This window comes from Schistocerca piceifrons, chromosome 9, assembly GCF_021461385.2.
Source record: "Schistocerca piceifrons isolate TAMUIC-IGC-003096 chromosome 9, iqSchPice1.1, whole genome shotgun sequence".
NCBI classification, from domain to species: Eukaryota; Metazoa; Arthropoda; class Insecta; order Orthoptera; family Acrididae; genus Schistocerca; species Schistocerca piceifrons.
In genome coordinates, this window is record NC_060146.1 from 112,764,960 (window position 1) to 112,787,570 (window position 22,611).

General features: G+C 40.8%; 1 protein-coding gene across 6 annotated transcripts in view; it reads left to right on the forward strand.

Moving 5' to 3' along the window:
• Positions 1–641: 641 nt before the first annotated feature.
• LOC124717258 (zinc finger protein interacting with ribonucleoprotein K-like) overlaps positions 642–22,611 on the forward strand; it is a 239,555-nt gene continuing 217,585 nt past the window's right edge. For 4 of the 6 annotated variants that reach the window (XM_047244060.1, XM_047244063.1, XM_047244065.1 and 1 more), the window contains exons 1-2: positions 642–779; positions 9,426–9,488. In XM_047244060.1, the coding sequence (XP_047100016.1) occupies positions 777–779; positions 9,426–9,488 (66 nt within the window). In that variant the 5' untranslated portion in view covers positions 642–776. Of the gene's footprint in view, positions 780–9,425; positions 9,489–20,153; positions 20,226–22,611 lie in introns of all 6 variants that reach the window. The other 2 variants (XM_047244062.1, XM_047244061.1) reach the window with 2 other exon arrangements.

Here is a 22,611-nt window from a genome sequence, read left to right on the forward strand (position 1 = left end):
AGTAATACATAATTATCTTGTTAAAATTATAGTGAGTTATGCTAATACTTTTCCTCCCATTAAAGGAAATGATGTAATGTCATTATGGCCTCTATGGTGGCATTTGGGAACAGTGTGACACGCCTGGAGCAATATTCATTGACTCAAACGAGCTGTTAAATGATAAGTGTGTGGTGGAAGATTGCCTCTACCTCATCTGGGTAGGCTCTAGAACGCCAATATAATGCTTACAGACATATATAAAATCCAGAAAAGCAAGGAAAACTGGTACATTCTCACGAGGTGACAAATAAAGGTGTAAATTGAAAAGTAAAGTTTAAATACCAAAGAGACGGCGCACGTCAAATAACACAGTACCGTAAACACGCAGCAATATCAAACAACTTCAGATTCTACTTAGAGAACATGTAAACATGAATCGAAGATAAATATCAACCGAGCTATAGACGGCAAATCAACATTTAACAGGCTTTAAAACAAAAAAGGAATCATCGAAATAATTAATTGTGAGGGTGAGTGATTAAGTAAAGCTAAGCCACAGTCTAACAGTTAGACTGTGGTTAAACTGACGCAAAACAAATATCCGTATATCGATTATTAGGACAATCTCGATTAACTGCAACTAATCGCGTGTAGCTACTACTCGTTTTAGTTTACAAACAAACGTGAAGCCTCAGACGAGTAATGAGTCGGAGGAGTGACTTGATGTTTGTGTAAGAGAAGTGATATGTTCTAAGAAAAATCGTAAACTTATCATCAGAACGTTCACACTTGAAATGGTTAGTTTTATCGAAACGACAACCGTTGTATATCTTTATTTATTTTGCACATATGATCTGGTATTGTACACTGCATAGTTGAATAAAATTTTCTAATTTTATGTTGGATAGTACATGATTTACAACACAGGTTTACAAAATTAGCTTTACTCGATAATTCATTTGTTTCACGTAAACGCAACCAACACCTTTACTATTCTAGGTATTCTTTTATGAAGTATAAACAGTGACAAAATAAATAAGATTTAGTATGTTTACAGTGTTGTTTATTGTCTTCGATAGACTTTATACTGTACTTGTGGGATATATATATAAAAAGAGAGTTTTGTGTTATCGAAAATATGGGTTTTTCCGATCTCTTTAGTTTTGTTTCCATTAATGATTGTCATGGCATTCTCCTGCATTGTACAAGTCTTAAGGGCAGATGGAGAATTACGTCCATACCTTATCTGAGTCTGTAAGAATGCTTAGTTTGCATTTAACCAAGCAGTAATTTCCCTATTTTTATAGGAGGTGCTGTATATACATATAAAATTGAACGTAACTTGGCATTGGAAAAAAAAATCGTTGACTGATAGGGCCTATATCAATTGTACATTGATCTGTATGATGTTTGTAGGAAACTCCTAGCTTTGTTAACGAACTAAATAATGTAACTTATCTTGTATTAGCCCAGTTCTGTAAACTTCAGATATGTTAGGAGGATCATGTTTGTGTGATGTGTAACCTTCACAAAGGTTCTCTATTTATTTTATTTAACTACACTTAATGTTGTTCGGGTTGCTGACTGTCTTCTGTAGCATAGTTGTTATTTCAATATGTTTTGTTTATGCAAGGTTCTGTTGCTGCTTGGGGTTTCACTGTGTCAAAACTATGTTATGCTACAAGAGAGAAAGAAAAAGAAGTTGTATTGCATAAGGCAGAATCTACAAAAAAATTTATAGCTAATGCAAACATGAATGCTGATAGCAAGCTTTTACACAGAAATAAAACTGAGCCAGGCAGCTCAGTGGTTAGCACACTGGGTTCGCATAAGAGAGGATAAGGGTTCATATCCACATCTGGCTATCCTGAATAAAGTTTTTATGATATCCCTAAATCACTCCATGCAAATGCCAATATGATTCCTTTTTGTAAAGGGTATGGCTGATTTCCTTCCATCTTCTTGAAATAGTCCGAACTGTGCTCCATCTGTAATGACCTTAGTATTGACAAGATGTTAACCCTAATCTTGTGTCCTTCCTCCTTTACAGAGAAAAATCACATCAAGAGGAGTGTGTAAAATTTATTTAGCTTACATTAGCTGCGTTCATACCACATCACATTTGAACTTACATTCAGATTACTCCTCAACCTCACCAAAATCTCAGGCTATGCTATGTTTCAATTTCTCACTATAATTTTCATTCCACAGAACACTATGTGGGACCTGTGATAGTGAGAAAACCTAGAAACAAACAGTTCGGCCTTTCTGTGAATGCTATTATTGGGTACTGGATGAGTTAGCTCTGTTTGTAAACAGATGGAACTGTCTGAACTACTGTCAGTGATTGGAAGCTGCTGTGAATGACTGTATTGGGTGAACTACCAATGAGATAACATAGGTACTTAAGTACTGTCCTCTCCCTTAGAGTCTCTTTTCTCTCCATGGTGTACAGTAAGACCACTATTCGTTGGCTTGACTTTGTGGCGAGTCGGTGGTAGGTTTGGGCACCTGTCCAAGAGTGCTGGTACCAAGAACAATTCAGGGTACCAAACTTGTACCCCTTTCAGTCAAGTCTGAGGGCCTGTCTTCCACTGAAGCTGAGCTATTGTGAAAAACTTCACCTGCTAGGAAGTGTGCTATTTAAGGGGAAAGCATGTACAGATGGGTGGAAATCTGTTAATTGTTAGTAGTTTTAATGTACTGTGGTTAATGCTACTCCTTTGGGAAATGGCAGTGAGGGATGTGAAGGATCACATAGTGCACCCAGTGTTTATGCCTTGGGGGAGGAGGGGGGCATTCAACATGATGAAGAGACTGTTCAGAAGGGAATGGGATGCGATCAGTTGCAAATTGTGAAGCATGTTGCACAAATGATGTCTCTTGTTTGGGCTCCAAGGTCATTCTTGGATTATTCCAGCAAGTGGCAGATAAGATGAAGAAGACTAGGATTGCTCATGGGGTTTCCATTTAAGCTCATAATCTAAACCTTATCGTCAGAGCTGATTGTGCTGTTTGGATTACTTCTTCTTCTTCTTCTTCTTCTTCACCTGCCTCCATTCTTCTCTGCCCATTGCCTCTCTTCTCCAATTTCTTATTCCCATCGCCTTTAGATCTTCTTACATATTGTCCAGCCACCTTTTCCTGGGTCTACCTCTTCTCCTTCTCCTGTCAGGTTTCCCCTTAAAAACTTTCTTGACGCTCTGAGTTTCTGGCATTCTCTGTACATGTCCTGCCCATCTTATTCTTCCCTGCTTAATTTGAACAACAATATCCTTCTGGTTACTAGTTGAGTTAAAGGCTTAAACCAGAGACTTTCAAGGTATTGTTACAAGGCATACTGTGCCTTTCTAAAGTTAGCCATAAGCTTGAGAACTGTAGGATCTCCTTACACAGATGAGATGTATACTACACAGCAAAGGCTAATACGCAGGTGGATGACTGCTTGTGAAGTGCGTTCAAGGATTTTTCTAGTTAGGTGTCTTTCACCCAGTCGAGATAACAACAGCTTTAGGAGACCCCAAAGTATTCATGTAAGATCCAAAGCTATATCCCCCACAGGTGAAATTACTAAAAGCCTAGAAGTCAACAACTGAAGCTTTCGTAATGAAGTCTTAGAGTTTGAAGCAGTAGTAAAAAAGCAGTGGAACTCACATAATACAAGATACAGAAAATTGGCCAAAACCCAAAACTGACAGCAATGATATGTTTGGTATAAGTCTTAAGTCTATGTCAGAAAGATCACCAGACTCATACGTACATGTAACTGAAAATTTTAGGGAAAACCTCAGCTGACTAAGTACATATGTTCCCCAATCGTAATGACATTGTTGGGGGAGACTAATCATCCAACAAATGATTCGAATGATTCAGTTTTGTAAGTGGTGGCCTAGTCCAAACAGCCAGCAGAACAATGCTAAGTGGCCCCTCTGAAAAGTACCTACAAGAAATAGTTCAGAAGGTCACTCTTGACAGTAGTGTGTTAGATAGGACTAATGGTAACAAACTGATGTGACCTTGATGATGTCCAAATTTAAACTGGTGTCAGTGACCCTGAGGTAGCTGTAGCTCAGTTGCCACTGGAACAGTGGATAGGGATGCAGTAGTATCCGATCTGATGGATGAATTTGATACATTTACATCTGGGGCAGGAGCATTTAAAGGAACTGCAAAACAAATTTGGGAGAATAGTTGATCGAACATTGGGTGGATATATGTCTAGGAGAACTGTTCATGGTAGAAAGGATTCCCCACTTCTAAAGAAATAGTGACCATTCATTCATTAACACACTGTATTCTGTCAGTCCCAGCATGAAGAGCAGCCTTCAGGGATGTGGACTGAGTCAAGTTAAAAACACTAACAGCCAGATGCCACCATTGCCAGCTACTTAATTAAAGTGTACTAACTACAAATTATGACTAGCACTAATCTACTCAGACTGATAATCATGGTAATTACTTCTGGGTGAATGGTACATATGTTGACAATTTTTCAAAAATATACAATCCATGTACTTATAAAAATATTTTCCTTTTGAACATATACACTGTTTATATCTGAGCCACTCTCTGTGTTAAAAATATAGAATATTAAAATAAGATATCCCATGAAACATTACTAAATGCCTTCTCTGAAAACTTACCTAGAAGTGATAGTTCAGAACCCCACTCATGTTGGAAACATATTGGATCTAATGACAACAAATAGACCTGACCTCTTTGAGGATATCAGTTGCCATGACACGGTTCTGGCAACAGTGATTACCAAAGTTTGAAGGAGAACTAAAACACAGAGAGATGTAAATTACTGATGAACTAGATTTAAGAAAATCAGTAGTGCCATATCTCAGTGAGGAACTTGAAACTGTTGGCACAGGGCAGCAGTGTTTAGAGGAACGCTGGCTCAAGCTTAAAAGAGTGGCTGATCATGCACTGGATAGATTTGTATCCAGTAGAATAGTTCATAATGGGAAGGAATCTCCATGATATACAGTCATTGTAAAGAAAAGCATTGGGCTGTAGATAGAGAAATGCTGAATGAAGCACATTTGGCTGTCAAGAGAGCAATGTATGATGCCTTCGACGACTATTGTAACAGAATATTGTCAGCTGATATTTAACAAAACTCAAAGAAATTGTGGTCATATGTAAAGCACCAAAGACAAGTGTCCACTCCCTAGTGAATGAGACAGGAACTGAAACTGATGGTAGCAAAGCAAAAGCTGAAATTCTTAAGCTTGCTTTCAAATGCTCCTTTACAAAGAAAAACTCAGGAAAATTGCTGCAATTTAATTCTGAGATCACAGAGAAGATGAATGAAATAACCATTAGTGTCAGTAATGTTAAGCAACCGAAATTATTAAAATTAAACAAAGCTCCGGGCCCTGATGGAATCCCTGTTAGATTCTATACTGAATTTGTGGCTGAGTTAGCCATCTTCTAACTATAATCTATCGTGGACACCTTAAACAAAAATCAGTGCCTAGTTCATGGAAAAAAGTGCATGTCTCACATGTCTGGAAGGAGGGTAGTAGAAGTGATCCGCAAAACTACCATCCAATATCCTTCACATTGATTTGTTCTGTGCTGAACTCAAACATAATGAGATATCTTGAAGAGAATGACATCCTCAATGCCAGCCAGCATGGATACCGAAAAAATCAATCATGTGAAACTCAAGTCGCACTGTCTCACAGGACATACTGAAAGCTTTGGGTCAGTCACGTAGACACAATGTTTCTTGATTTCCTAACATCATTTGACTCAGTACCACACATACACTTAATGTCAAAAGTGCAATCATATGGGTTATCAAGTGAAATTTATGTCTGGATTGAGGACTTTTTATGCAGCGCGTTATCCAGGATGGAGAATCGAACACAATATTAATATTAAAATCAGATTTTTTGCAGATGATGTAATCACATATAACGAAGTATTGTCTGAGAAAAGCTGTATAAATATTCATTCAGATTTCAAAGTGGTGCAGAGATTGGCAACTTGTGTCAAGTGTTCAGAAATGTAAAATTGTACACTTCCAAAAATGAAAAAGCATAGTACCTTGTGACTATAATATCAGTGAGTCACTGCTGGAATTGGACAACTCTTTGAAATACTTGGCTGTAGCACTTTGTAAAGATATTAAATGGAATGATCACATAGGCTCATTCATTGGTAAAGTAGGTCCAGACTTTGGTTTCTTGGTAAGTTAATGAGGAAATGCAATCGGTCTGCAAAGGACATTGTTTACAAATCACTCATGTGGCTGGTTCTACAGTACTGCTCAAGTGTGTGGGACACATACCAAATAGGAGTAAAAGGGAATACTGAATGTTTACAGAGAAGGGCAGCACAAATGGTCACAGGTTTGTTTGATCCATGGGAGAGTGGCACAGATATACTGAAGGAACTATACTGGAAGATTGTCAAAGACAGATGTAAACTATCCCTTAGAAAGTCCAGTTACAGAGTTTGAAGAATGGGCCTTAAATGATGACTCTTCAAATACAGTATAACCTCCTACGTATTGCTCACATAGGGAGATTCTCAAAGATAGATGTAAACTATCCCCTAGAAAGTCTATTAACAGAGTTTCAAGAATGTGTCTTAAATGATGACTCTGTGAATACACTACACACTTGTATGTATTGCTCACATAGGAATCATGAGGATAAGTTTAGAGTGATTACTGCACACACAGAGGCATTCAAACTGTCATTTTCCTCCACTCCATTTGTGAACGGAACGGGAAGAAACCCTAATAAGTGGTACAATGAGATGTACCCTCTGCTGTGTACTCCACATTGGTTGGCAGAGTATAGGTGTAGATCTGTACATTGGCTTATACCTGTGCCATTCTAAGCCAAAATTTTAGAATTTTCTCTTATATTTCAGAGACTTCAGATTTAGCAACTATTTAGATTACTGTGATGCAGTTTTCTGGTGGTGGAAAACATTTTTATCTGTACTTGTTTAGATTGATAGTTTTTTTTACAGACTAAAATCATGCAGTGTCAATTTAATTGGCAATGGTGCAGGAGTAAAGACAAACAGTCAACAAATAATAGAAGTGATGAGCCGTCGACAGACACAAGGCGGGGGGGGGGGGGGGGGGGTTGACGGCGTAAGAAGTGGGAAGTGAGAGAAGGAGGGATGTCTGGTGATTTGGAGTGAAGGAGCAGGTGTGCGAGATAGGAATGCAGGAGGGAGGGAGGGGCGGCGTGTGCACGGGGTAGTGATATGATACCAGGCACCAGAACTGCTGAGTTTGTGTGGCAGACGGTTGTGACGGGATGGAGTTGTGGACTGGGATGGGGTGACAGGACAGAGGAAGAGGAGACTATTGGGTAAAGTGCATGAGTGCATTGGGTTACTGGAGATTGAGGCCGGAAGCATTACGGGAGCAAGGACAACTCCCACCTGCGTAGGTAAGAAAATATCCAGATCACATGCGTTATGAAGCAGCCATTGAACTTGTACAGTTGTGCTGAGTGGTGTGTACTGCCACTGGGTGGTCAGCTCCTTTCTTGGCAACGCAATGGTGGATATTCTTTTCTTGGACAGCTGTTTTGTGGTCACACTCATATAAAATGCTGTGCAGAAATTGTAGCAGAAGCATCTGTCCAATCCCAGCAACAGCAAGCCCACTTGTGAAAGCAGCCATGTCATATATATGACATGGCTGCTTTCACAAGTGGGCTTGTTGTTGCTGGGATTGGACAGATGCTTCTGAAATGTGCTGCTACAGAAGAATGCTGGGGACTAGATGGGTAGATTATGTAACTTATGGGGAAGTAATGAGTAGATTTAGGGAGAAACAAATTTGTGATGTAACTGGACTAAAAGAAAGGATCAGTTGATAGGACACATTCGAGGGCATCAAGGAATCATCAGTTTAGTATTGGAGAGATGTGTGCGGGGGAGGGTTTAGCAGCAGGGGGGGGGGGGGGAATTGAATTGCAGAAGGAGACCAAGAGATTAGCACAGTAAGCAGGTTCCGATGGATGGTGGTTGTAGTAGTCATTGAGGGATATGGAGAGCTGCATCGAACCAGTCTTTGGACTGAGGACCACAACAACAACATTTTATATTTTCAAACATTGATTATTTTCCTTCATACTTACTGTTACTTTAAAAAGTTTTGATGTACTCTCTCTAGCTGCAGTTTTTTTTAATTTTTTGTTTATTTATTTATTTATTTTTGTGCTGGTGCTTGTGATGGGTAGGGAAGGGGGGTGTTTGTGAGATCAAAGTATTCCTTTTGTGAGTGGGACTGAAATGTTTATATGAACATACCCAATGATTTTAATATATATTTTAAGTTGATATATTCTAAGTTAGTTGCAAAGCCCCAGTAGTAGACTTCAGAATTCCTATTTCTTTTGATGTCCTGTAGAGTCAGCGTGTATTCTAAAATAACTGTTGGTTATTGACACTGAACGGACTGTTTCTTCGTATAATTGGTTTTCAAGTGAGTTTTGTGGGAAAAGGAGTTGTGTGACTCATGAGAGAAGCTAGCACTTAAAGGAAGGTGGAAATTGTCGTCATGCACATACAACAATGAAAGGGTGAGCAACGGAAATTATGCAAACTACAATGAGACTGAATGTCGTCAAGACTAGAGAAAGGGGCTCATTCAGACAGCATGTTTTGAAGACCCTTTCATTCAATAAAATCCACAATAATGTAAATGAGGTAAATATACATTCCTATACTATGCTTCTTTGAAGAACCACTAATAACTGTAATTAAAGATAGACACCTTCCATTATCAGTTAGAAGAATTTTCTAATATCCTCTTTACATTTATACATATTTAGCCTAGTGTGTTGCATTATTAATAGTTGCTACTCAGCAAATACTAGATCCCTCATTGTTTCTGTTGAACAGAAGATATTTAATGCTGTATCATGAAATGTTAAATCCACTGAACATTCTTTACTACAATTCTAAAAGTGCTTCGCAGATCAGTAGTTTGGGTCTTGAAACAATTTATGGAATGAATGGCTAACAAGATATTCATTTCATTTGGTTTTGAATTTCTGAAAGATTACACATTCATGTTTTACATCTAAGGGCAACAGATTTAAAAAAAAAATCTATATTCTTGCAAACAGAAAATAATCTGAGATAAGTTAAGCTTAGTCTCCTAGTGACTGGACACACACACACACACACACACACACACACACACACAAGAGAGAGAGAGAGAGAGAGAGAGAGAGAGAGAGAGAAGGTTTGAAAGACTTGCTTATTTCAAACTTCCACCCAACACCTTTAAACTGGTTGGTCAAACAAAATTTTAAAAAAAGCACCCCTTCAAACCCATGCTGGAATTCTCCAGCACACAGATCTAGAACTGTCCACCTACTTTTATTATGGTGCATGGTTCAGCTTTAAGTTGTTCTTTGTAGCTGCAATTCACTTATGTTTTTCTTTTTCAGAAGATGGCATCACTAAAACACAAAAGTTCTGTTCATTGTGCTACTGTCATCAAACAAGAGCCAGTAAGTAATGTTAAAAGGAACATTTTTTATGTCGTTTGTTATCATTCAGACAATAAGTAAAAAATAAACCAATAGCTATTTATGAAGATAGGAAAAAGAATAGGTCTTACTAAAAGGCTTTTTTCTTTCAGTGCAGTCACATAAAATTTCAAACAGATCTTCAGATCTTTTATTGTTCATATCTGTTTTGGCTCCTATGTGCCAGCTTCAGTGGGCCACACTTTTTTTTTAATTTGAAACATAGTACATGTTTGACTGTTATTTTAGATGTAAAAGCAGTAATATGTGTATCTACTGTACTTAAGACGGTTTTTCCAAAGTGGCATGTTGTACATTTTGTGACTTGTCAGGAGATTTTGTTTTCTGCCACATTGCACTTTCCCGGTGTGTTGTTTGGAGAATGTTTGCAACTCATATTGGAATTTCTGTGGTGTCTTGTTTCAGCAGTTAGTGGCAACAGAATGAATTACAATTTTGGTGGGTTAATCTGTGAACTGGTTCTTTGTCTTGATATGTTTCTTCATAATTTCAAATCCCACAAATCTTTGGCAGACAGAAGTGTCAGAGCTCTTTTGTGTTTGTGGTTGATATTATTCAGGTGTTTTACTAGTGTCAATGCACTAGCAGTTTATTTACTTGGTAAATTAATTCCATAGATCCATATATGCAGGCATGTTGCATGTGTGTGAACAAGTCAATAATACTAAATGGCAATACCCCCTTGAAACAAGAAAACAGGTCCAAGAAACATAGGATTAGAAATGTGTACCTTGTGAGATCTGAACATTACTTCATAGGAGGAGCTCAATTTGATAACCATTCAAGACATTGCAGCCCCTGGCCTTTCAGAACTGAAATTATACTTTCTTTGAAGCTGACACTATTGTTTTACGTGCTGGCATATATTGAATGAGTGATCTAGTTGTCACTGGATGCCATTGATTGGTATTATGTAGACCAAGTGTCTCCACAACCTTAAGTGTAGAGCACTGATATCTGTGAGTTAGGAGGCTGATATGTGGGGCCTGTCTGAGAAATCCAGTACTCCTTAATGTAAAAGCCTGGTGTTCGTGCATACTGCTGTGAGAATGTGCCATACACCATCATGCGTGAACATTATTCGTAGTCTTTGTTGAGCTGGCACATTTTTGACCTTTGTAGGCAAATATATTACTGAGAAAATCCTGAAAATGAGCCCGTCTAATCTTCGTGGTAGCCTGCACAGCACTATTCATCCTTCATCAGGAATGCCTGCTTTTGCATTAGTTGAAAAGGGGTGCTGATGCTGCAGTCGGATGAGGACTTTCATCAGCTCACACAAGCTGATCGTAAAATTAAAAACACCACCTATTGTGAACCTCACTTTGTCAGTAAATAAAATTTTACAAGGGAACCTTCTGAACTTTTATGCCATCATAGAATTTCTTCTTACTTATATAGGATTTCCAAGGTAGTGCTGCAAGCAGCAAGATGCAATTCTCAAGAAAAATTTAAAAAATTGACACTGAAGATTGGAAGATTTCTGAGCTCTGTTAAATGCAAATCGTTTCGAGTATAGTAACGTATTTGCTGGTAGGTGAGTGTGTAGCATAAAAATCTTGTGATGGTGATGTCTGTGGTTTGAAATTCACTGGTAGAAACGTTTTTACTTTCATTTGAATTCCATATTAATTTACAAATGGAAATGTTACTTAACAAGTATTTGATCATGATTTTTTAATTAAAATTACTTCTATTTATTTTTATTATTATTCACATTAAAATGCGAGTATGCACAAAAAATTAAAATTTGGTATAAAATTTGAAACATCAAATAGGAAAAATACTTTTTCTTTATCCAGAAACTGAATTGTGTTATTGATGTGCACATTGGTTTTCCTTCAGTAAAAAGGCACTATGCATTTCTTTGTGTGTCAATATTATTATTGTTGATTATCATTTCCATTTCTTAACGAATTTGGAATCAAAAATAGGTAAAAAAATATGCAACTAATGAGATTTGAATGAGCCTTTAGATTACAATCCAATTGCACTGTGCAGTGAGCGGCTGAGGAATTCATTAATAAATTATAAATATTTTATACTAAACAGTTCATGCAAACATTGTAATCATAAATGACAATTTTGTGGAGTTTTCTTTTAGAATTGCATCATATTGACTTAGGAAATTGATTTTCAGATAGTGACTTTCACATCTTGCAAGTATGAAGAACATGGAACAGAGCAGAGCACTCTTGTTATAGGTAAACAATGGATCTTCATCACACTTGTGAGTGCCATTGACAGAACTGTAGTCTGCGTAGTTGTCCTGTGGCCTTAGGGTCTGCAGGCACTGGAGATGGTGTGGACATAGAAAATGTTTGTGAATTACTGCCCTGACAAGAGTATGAACCAGGCTTCCACTAACTGTTTCTGACTGGTTTCAGGATTTTCGTCCACTAATTGTAACGCACACTCCCCCCTCTTGGAAGTGCTTGAGTGTATCTTCCATTTTGGATGCTGGAGAACCTGTAGCCCTAAGAAATGAAAACATTAGCCAAACAGTTTATCATGTGTTACTCTGTAACATGTATATTTTTCAGAATATAGTGCACTGGATCAGAGCCTGCTTCCATTTGCTAAATCATAGCAGAGAATCATATTCACCACATCACTTGTGTAATAGCTGTCTTCATTGCTTGGAAGTGGTGGAAAACAGAGAAAAAGGAGCCGTTACCATTTGCCTTACAAACAGCGGAATAACAGTGAACACAGAAGTGAAGTTATCTATGTAAGTAAGATGACAGCATGATACACACCCAAAGTTGTGAGTAATTTACTGGATAATAAGATTAATGTGACTAAAACTACAGTACAACACAACTCAAGCAGCACAACTGACTGCAGACTATCTAATGCTCACACGAATGTGTACCTGTACTACTGAGATACAGAAATACATCAAAACACTCTCTTGACACTGTGGGTGGAGCACCAAACAATGACTGTACTCATATCCACAATCAAACATCTTTCAAACCCTCTTACGAGCAAGCCTCAGAAAGTCGGGCTATGCTTTTCTGGAACCATGTTTATTGGACCTGTTTTCTGGTTTTTTTGATGACTGTTACATTCCTTAATACATTTGACACTGACAGTGTAATTCAGAACAACACCATAAGTAGCTTCGTATGCAGAGACAGTAGGTTGACGGTACACTGTGAGTGAAGAAAGGCTCGAGCAACTCACAACACCGGTGTGAATGGACAGCTGTAGTTTGACCCAGCCTCTGAGAGACTGGTGTGGGTATTGCGGAGTAGCCCACTGATTCCCTTTACTACAGAGGTGGGAGTGGAGGGGGGGTGGGGGGGAGCGCGAAGCAGTCTGGTTATAACTGCGACAGCCAAAGGATGCGGTGTCATTGCTACCGGATAACATTCAGTCTTGCTGTGGGCATTCTTCTCGATGTGGCACATCAGTGTATACAGTATATATTGTGAAGGCTACTTGTTCTTGGATGTATACTGCAGATGATTCTCACAGGTTTTCTCTATGTTGTGAAGATTTTCTTCAAAATTGTCATTTTGCCACAGAAACTTATGCCATAACACATCGGAGAATGCAACTGGCCAAAACATGCTGTTTTAGAGACCGTAATATTACCAAGATGTGATGTAATTCTTAGAGAAATGTTGCTAATGATAATTTTTAAGAGCCAATCATTACCTTTGTTCATGCTTTTTGACTGACACAATTGTGATTATGTTAATTAGTTGCTGTTCTACGCCTTTTAAATCTTACAGATTGTTACTATATGAACCGCTGACACATTATAATTGTTATGTCACCCTACTGTCATTTATGGTACCTGGATAGAGAACTGTGGTCTAGGAGCATCTCCAAGGTTCTGTTAGTTGCATCATCAGCCGTAGTATTGCAGCTAGGCAAAAATTTTGATCAGTCCACAAGCGAATTTGGACTACACACATCAAAAAATGTTTTGCATCACCCCAGTTTCCAGAACTTCTGAAGACAGGTGTTGACTGTGGATATTGAATCACAGATACAGCCCATTTGACTGTTCAGAGATGTCACTAAACCTACCCAAAGATGTAAACAACCATACATGAGCAGCGCCTATTAGACGGAGGGGATCCGACAGCCGAGCAGTTCCAGGCATTCCACCAGGAAGGAAGTACACGGCTCGTGTTGTTTGTAGTTCAACTGTGCCTAGACGGTCAGTACCGCAGTTTGATCATGTCCACATTGTTACTTTGTACTCGGAAGAGCTCTCAACAAGGTAAGTGCCCAGGCGTCTTGGTGTGAACCAAAGGGATATTGTGTGGACATTGAGGAGATACAGAGAGACAGGAACTGTCGATGACATGCCTCGCGCAGGCTGCCCAAGGGCTATTACTGCAGTGGATGACCACTGTCTACAGATTATGGCTCGGAGGAACCCTGGCAGCAACACCACCGTGTTGAATAATGCTTTTCGTGCAGCCACAGGACGTCGTGTTACGACTCAAACTGTGTGCAATAGGCTGCATAATGTGCAAATTCACTCCCAACATCCATGGCAGGGTCCTTCTTTGCAACCACGACACCTTGCAGTATGGTACAGATGGGCCCAACAACATGCCGAATGGACCGCTCAGGATTGGCATAGCGTTCTCTTTACTGATGAGTGACACATATGCCTTCAACCAGACAATCATCAGAGGCATGTTTGCATGTTTGGAGGCAACCTGGGCAGGGTGAATGCCTTAGACACACAGTTCAGTGAGTGTAGCAAGGTGGATGTTCCCTGCTGTTTTGGCATTGTGTGGGACCAATATACACCACTGTTGGTCATGGAAGACACCATAATGGCCGTACGATACGTGAATGCCATCCTCCGACCGATAGTGCAACCATATTGGCGAAGCATTCTTCTTCATGTACGACAATTCGTGCCCGCATCATGCACATCTTGTGAATGACTTCCATCAGGATAACGACATCACTCGACTAGAGTGGCCAGCATGTCTCCAGACATGAACTCTATTGAACATGCCAGGGATAGATTGAAAAGCACTGTTTATGGAAGACATGATCCACCAACCACTCTGAGGGATCTAAGCCGGATATCTGTTGAGAAGTGGGATGATCTGGACTAACAGTGCCTTGATGAACTTATGGATAGTATACCACGATGAATACAGGCATGCATCAATGCAAGAGGATGTGCTACTGGGTATTAGAGGCACCGGTGTCTACAGCAATCTGGACCACCACCTCTGAAGGTCTTACTGTACAGCAGTACAACACACAGTGTGTGGTTTTCAAGAGCAATAAAAAGGGTGGAAATGATGTTTATGTTGATCTCTATTCCAATTTTCTGTACAGGTTCCAAAACTCTCAAAACTGAGGTGCTGCAAAACTTTTTTTAATGTGTGTATTTATTTATTTCTGTGAATAAACTTCATCACTGACAGCAACACGATCAGATGTAAGATCAGAAGTAACAGGCTTACAAGATCAGTATGAGATAGTGATACTTTATTGGATGTTCCCTGCATAACCAAAATAAATATTTCCATCACATAAGCTAAGAATTTTTGTGGTTTTGTCCCTGAAAATTATAACTCAAAATTATCATTAACTTATTAAATTAAAATTGTGAATGTAGTTGTACAGCATGTAATCTGGAGAAAAATCACAGGTATTTGCAACAATATTTCCGAATTCCATTATCTGTCATATTGCACACATACCTTTGTTGATAAAATAGACCACATGTAGTATTCGTAAGTTCTGTTTATCTTCTTGAAGATGCAAAGTGTAATACCCTGTTTAGGGAAATAGGCCGTCACATATACAGTATGTTTGACAGTGACACTGAGTGGCAACATAAATGCTGGCAAGTGTTGCACTACTTCATATGTTGACTACTTAGAAACATATTTCAGTCTACGCTGTGAAGCAGGTGGCTCTAAATATGTCGATATCAGATTCTGTTTAAGGAGTACACTTACAACCATATTCTGCAAAACAGTGTGAAGTGCATGGGAGACTGTACTTCCCATTGTACCAGTTATTAGGGCTTCTTCCCATTCCATTCACATATGAAGCATGAGAAGAATGATTGCTGAAATGCCTCTGCACATGCTATAATTTGTCTAATCTTGTCCAGTGGTGTCCCATTGTTTGTTCTGCCTGTGCTTATGAGAGTTTTAGTCTGCCATTGTTTTTTAGACGGATGGCCTCTTTTTCTCTATGTTTTGTCCGGTCTTTTATGTTGTTTTGTTTCCCATTTTCTTTTTCCTTCTTCCCCTGGTGTTGCCCCCTTTGTGTCGTGATCATGGCGTGGTGTGGATATATCCAAGGGTCTGTGGCAGTGCTGGTGCCCCACAGCATGTAGTGTTGCTGAGGTGCCCCTGCTCTCACCATTTCTCACCACCACCTCTTGTTCTCTCCTCTTCCTTCTGCCCTGATGTTGATGTTACCTCTTTGTTTCTCCATTTCTCCCTTCCTCTTGACTGGAATGTGCTGTGCTGTTCGTGTTGTTCCTCCCTCGGTTTCTACCAACTTAGATCATGGAACCAATGACATCGCTGTTTGGTCCGCTCCCCCCATCTGCCAACCAACATACCATCAATATCTGCTGTTAGTTTTGTTTGGTATCTCATACTCATGAGCAATATTCTAGGATGTGTCACATGTGTGTTTTCTAAACAATCTACTTTGTAGACTGATTTCATTTCCGTAACACTCTACCACAGAAGTGTGTTCTTCTGCCTGCTCATTTATGAATGAAGCTATGTGATTGGCCCAGTTCACATCCCTACAAATTGTTACACCAAAGTATTAGTGTGGTTTGGCCAGTTCCTACTCCGACTCACTGATAGTGTTTTCAAAGAATACTACATGTTTTCATTTTGTGAAGTGCACAATTTTAAATTTCTGCACCTTTGCAGGAAGTTGCTAATCTGTGAACTGTTTTGAAATCTTATCCAGGTGTCACTGAATAGTTGTGCAACTTTTCTCACCAGTACTTCATTACAGATAGTTGCATCATCTCCTAAAATTCCAAGAATGTCTTATCAGCTATGCAACATGAACAGCAAGGCCTCACACCACTTCCCTGGGGCATATTTGAAGTTATTGCTGCATCTGTTGTCAGCTCTCCGTCCAAGATAACGTGCTGTGTCCTTACTACCAAGAAATTCTCACAGGTCACAAATGTCACTTGATACCTCATACAATTATGCGGCAGTGAGTCAAATACTTTGTAAGGCAAGAAATATGCCGTCCACATAATTGCCATGATCCATGGCTTTCAGGATGTCATGTGAGAAAAATGTTAGTTGGGGTTCTCATAATCTACACTTTCAGAATCCATGCTGGTTGAGGTGGAGAGACTCACTTTGTTTGAGATAGTCTATTGCATACAACTTCAAATATGTCCTAAGATTGTACAAGAAATGGATGTCTTTGATATTTGAAAATAGTTTTCTTGCATCACTTCTGCTGCCCTTCTGAGCTTTTCTCCACCCACTAGGCATGGCTGTTCATTTGAAAGATCTATATTGTATCATTGTTAGAACAGGGGCCCACTCAGCTACAACTTCAGTACAGTATCTGATTCAGTACCGTTGGGCTCTGGAGCTTTGTTCAGTTTCAGCTACTACAGCTGTTTCTCAATGCTCAATGGCATTAATACTAATGTCTATTTCTCTCACATTGTAATGGGACAGAATTAAATGGGTGCAACATTCATGGATTTTCCTTTGTAAAGAAACATTGTAAAACAGAGTTGAGAATTTCTGCCTTTGCTTTGCTACCCTCAATATCAGTTCCTATCTCATCTATGATGTCTGGACACTAACTTCAGTACCACTAACAGCCTTTGCATAGGACATGAATTTCTTTGGGTTTCATGAGAGATCTTCTAATAATGTTTTGCTGTGGTAGTCACTGATGGCTTTACACATTGCCCTCTTGGCAGCCAAACATGTTTCATGTACCAGCTCTGTACCTATACTTTGTTTTACATATGCTATGCAGTAGTGTGTGTTTCCTGAAATTTCTCTACAGTAACTGTGTACCATGGGCAGTCACTCCCACCACCAACTGTTGTACTAGGTACAGATTTATCAAATGGATGGTTAACCATTCTTTTACACTTGAGCCATAGTTCTTTTACCTGGCCTTGCTCAGCCAGACACTGTGACTGAGCGGTTCTAAGCGCTTCAGTCCGGAACTGTGCAGCTTCTGTGGTCGCAGGTTCGAATCCTGCCTCGGGCATGGATGTGTGTGATGTCCTTAGGTTAGTTAGGTTTAAGTAGTTCTAAGTCTAGGGGACTGATGGCCTCAGATATTAAGTCCCACAGTGCTTAGAGCCATTTGAACAATTTTTTTGCCGAGAGAAGGAGCAGTGTCAGCCCATTCACACAAGACGTGCAGTGCCAACTGAAGGCCTTATGGTGGGAGGGGGTGGAAGGGGAGTCCTATTGCATACAATCCCAAATTGCAGCTGCTGTGTGTCTAAGGCACTGTGTCCAGTGTGACCTACGTGAATGACATCCTGTGATCCGTAGCCATACGCTTTCTGCACACCACCACAGATGCCATTTTTGAGCAAGACAGTGCACGGTCACATGTTGCTGCACAACACGTACCGGCCCGCCAGATCACCAAATGAAAATATGTGGGATATGGAGAAAAGATGGGTGCAGTGCTATGACTGATTTGGATTCAGCTCGTAAAAATCTATAAAGATCAGCTATCAAAGTAAAAATAGTTTCTCAATTTTTCATTGGCCTTGGTAATTATTATCCTCGTGTTGTTGAATTAAATTTGTGAAGTCACATTTTAGTTGTTATTCTAAGAGTACCCATATCATTCCTGCTATGTGGCAATGTATTTGTATTGTATTAAGTAAAGATCACCTGCAAAAATATTCTACACTCCTGGAAATGGAAAAAAGAACACATTGACACCGGTGTGTCAGACCCACCATACTTGCTCCGGACACTGCGAGAGGGCTGTACAAGCAATGATCACACGCACGGCACAGCGGACACACCAGGAACCGTGGTGTTGGCCGGCAAATGGCGCTAGCTGCGCAGCATTTGTGCACCGCCGCCGTCAGTGTCAGCCAGTTTGCCGTGGCATACGGAGCTCCATCGCAGTCTTTAACACTGGTAGCATGCCGCGACAGCGTGGACGTGAACCATATGTGCAGTTGACGGACTTTGAGCGAGGGCGTATAGTGGGCATGCGGGAGGCCGGGTGGACGTACCGCCGAATTGCTCAACACGTGGGGCGTGAGGTCTCCACAGTACATCGATGTTGTCGCCAGTGGTCGGCGGAAGGTGCACGTGCCCGTCGACCTGGGACCGGACCGCAGCGACGCACGGATGCACGCCAAGACCGTAGGATCCTACGCAGTGCCGTAGGGGACCGCACCGCCACTTCCCAGCAAATTAGGGACACTGTTGCTCCTGGGGTATCGGCGAGGACCATTCGCAATCGTCTCCATGAAGCTGGGCTATGGTCCCGCACACCGTTAGGCCGTCTTCCGCTCACGCCCCAACATCGTGCAGCCCGCCTCCAGGTGTGTCGCGACAGGCGTGAATGGAGGGACGAATGGAGACGTGTCGTCTTCAGCGATGAGAGTCGCTTCTGCCTTGGTGCCAATGATGGTCGTATGCGTGTTTGGCGCCGTGCAGGTGAGCGCCACAATCAGGACTGCATACGACCGAGGCACACAGGGCCAACACCCGGCATCATGGTGTGGGGAGCGATCTCCTACACTGGCCGTACACCACTGGTGATCGTCGAGGGGACACTGAATAGTGCACGGTACATCCAAACCGTCATCGAACCCATCGTTCTACCATTCCTAGACCGGCAAGGGAACTTGCTGTTCCAACAGGACAATGCACGTCCGCATGTATCCCGTGCCACCCAACGTGTTCTAGAAGGTGTAAGTCAACTACCCTGGCCAGCAAGATCTCCGGATCTGTCCCCCATTGAGCATGTTTGGGACTGGATGAAGCGTCGTCTCACGCGGTCTGCACGTCCAGCACGAACGCTGGTCCAACTGAGGCGCCAGGTGGAAATGGCATGGCAAGCCGTTCCACAGGACTACATCCAGCATCTCTACGATCGTGTCCATGGGAGAATAGCAGCCTGCATTGCTGCGAAAGGTGGATATACACTGTACTAGTGCCGACATTGTGCATGCTCTGTTGCCTGTGTCTATGTGCCTGTGGTTCTGTCAGTGTGATCATGTGATGTATCTGACCCCAGGAATGTGTCAATAAAGTTTTCCCTTCCTGGGACAATGAATTCACGGTGTTCTTATTTCAATTTCCAGGAGTGTACATAAAGAGGAAACTGGATGGACAGGGTAAGCGACAGCCCTCCACCAACTGCATTTCTCTGGCGATGTACCCCATTTGAGAATCTCTGGTAGCAGAGTTCAGAAATCACAGGTGGAAAAATTGGTGATAATGGAAGCAGAATCAGTGTGGGAAGTGTGCTCAGATACCTTAATGGATAAGGCATCTGCTCATGATAGCTTAGAAGGCACAGAGTTTCTGTTGTCACATTGTAATCATTTATATTCTGTAGACTGGTTCCATAAGCACTGCTTGTACTTAGTGTTGTACCTGTACTTAAATAATTTGCTTTCAGTCGGGTTGAGGCTGCCCCCTTGCATCCCCAAAGCAAGAGATGGAGTACATATCTGTTAAGGAAGAAACTCCAGTAAGTACTAAAATTCACCTGTCTTCAGAGCGTTCAAAAAGTAATGTGGCTCTGCACAGAAACAAATTGTCTTCTTGAGTGCTGGGTGATTCTGTGCTGTGCCCCAAAGGGGTGGCTGCTTCATTTTAAAGTTGTTTGCTGAGCTGCACACTTTGCGCATTCTCATTGCTATCTCTTTACAACATAACACTCCACTGCAGTCTTCGCACACCTTAGGTGGAGGGGAAGCTCATCATATCCAAACACATGTGGTCTTTTCCATTAAGTTTCGGGTGTGCAGCCGCAAGAAATCTCCTTCTTCTTCTAATATTTCGGCTGTATAACGTTCAGCCATCTTCAGAGTGAGCCGCAAGACTGCCGCTCCGGTGCTCGCTTCGTCCCTTTATACTGTTGTACCGCGCGACTGCGCATGCGACCAGAGATGCAAATGTGCCAGAGACTTTGGTCGGCGGCGGAGACGTACTTAGTGCACGAGTTGTATCTATGACTCCGCAGTTGATGTTTGTTGGCATATCAATATATCATTGTGAGCTGCACTGTGACGACATCTTTGCAAGTTTATTACAGCAATTGCTGGATTCCAGGATTTATCAAGATTGAAACCACTGTCTCTATTAATTAAGTTCATCGTCAAGCGAATTTCAATTGCCTCCTTTACTATCGCGTCCCAAAAGGATGATGTAGTTGCCAAAATTTCGACATTGTCATACAACATACTGTGACCATTATCAATACAGTGCTCTGCCACTGCCGACTTGTTAGGTTGTAAAAGTCGTGTGTACCTCTGGTGTTCTGTACATCTTTCTTGGACAGTACGAGTTGTTTGTCCGATGTAAGAAAGGCCACATTCACATGGAATTTTGTAAACTCCAGATTTTCGGAGCAACAAATCATCTTTGACGGAGCCCACGAGTGCAACTGTCTTAGGTGAAGGACGAAAAATCACTTTTACTTTGTGTCTGCCGAGAATGCGGCTCACTCTGAAGATGGCTGAACGTTATACAGCCGAAATATTGGAAGAAGAAGGAGATTTCTTGTGGCTGCACACCCGAAACTTAATGGAACAGTCTTTGCGCTGCCAAAACCTGAAGATTCACATGTGGTCTTGTTCAAAATCAACCAATGGAAAACCCAGGAGGGAATAAAAAGAATCTATGAAAATGGTAGATGGCTACTCACATACTGAAGATGTTGAATCACAGGCAGACACAACAAAGAGACTGCTAAACAAGAAAAGTAAACTTTCAGCCAAAGGGCATCTTTCAGTAGTACACATGCGCACACACATTCTCACAACTCATACACACAATGCTCCAGCATTGTGGTTTTAAAGTTCAAGGATTGTTTGATGGAATGACTGTGCCAGACATCAGATTTGTTCAACTACAGATCCTGCCATAGTGATGTCATTCTGGAAATCTAACAGTATCTCTGGTCTCTTCTCAAATTCTTAGACCCATCACAGAGTCTTTTCCCTGAGTCAGTCTCTCTCCTCACCTCTACCACTCCTACCTTCTCTATGCTTCCTAAAATTCATAAACACAACCACCCAGGATGCCCTATTGTCAACAGTTATTGTGCCCCCAGTGAGAAAATTGCCATTGTGAAAGACCAACACCTTCAGCCTATTAGCTCAACCTATCCTCCTATATCAAAAATACCAACCATTTCCTCCACCAACTGTCTACAGTTCACGTTTGTTTACTACTTGGTGCCCTGCTCATTATTGCTGATGCCACCTCTCTTTTCAATAACATCGCTAATGCCTCTGGCCTTGCCACTATTGAACACTACATTTCCCAATGCTGACAGATTCCAAACCTACAGCTTCCTTCCTGGTCACCTTCACAATTTGAAATTAACCTCCCAATGTTGTACAGAAAAAATATCTCTATCTCTCCAGTTAGGCCGGTATTACACTATCAGACTTCTTTGTCAAATATCTTTGTCAAAGAAATTTGATGGTGTAATAGGTAACTTTGTCAAATGTCGTCAAATATTTGATCAAATCTAGGTCTTCACTGTAGATTACCATGTGGAGCGCTAGCATCGCTGCAGCGTTCTGTCATCTGTAGCATTTTTGAAACACTGCTGGTAAATACAATTGGTGTGTACTGACAACTACAAAATTAATAGATATGTGTGAAGCTGATGAGATGCTTTACAATGTGAGGCACCTTGAATACAAAAATAGATTAAGAAAATCGGAGACCTAACATAACTTAACTTGACCTAACCATATCTCTCCTGTAGCAAGGAATCGGAGTGTTACAGTGAGCCTGTCTTCTGCAGGTATAGCAGTTCTTAAGTGAGTATTGTGCTTTGTGATATGAGGATACACTTCACTGAGCACATACAGAAATGTATGCTTATCCATTCTTAAGTA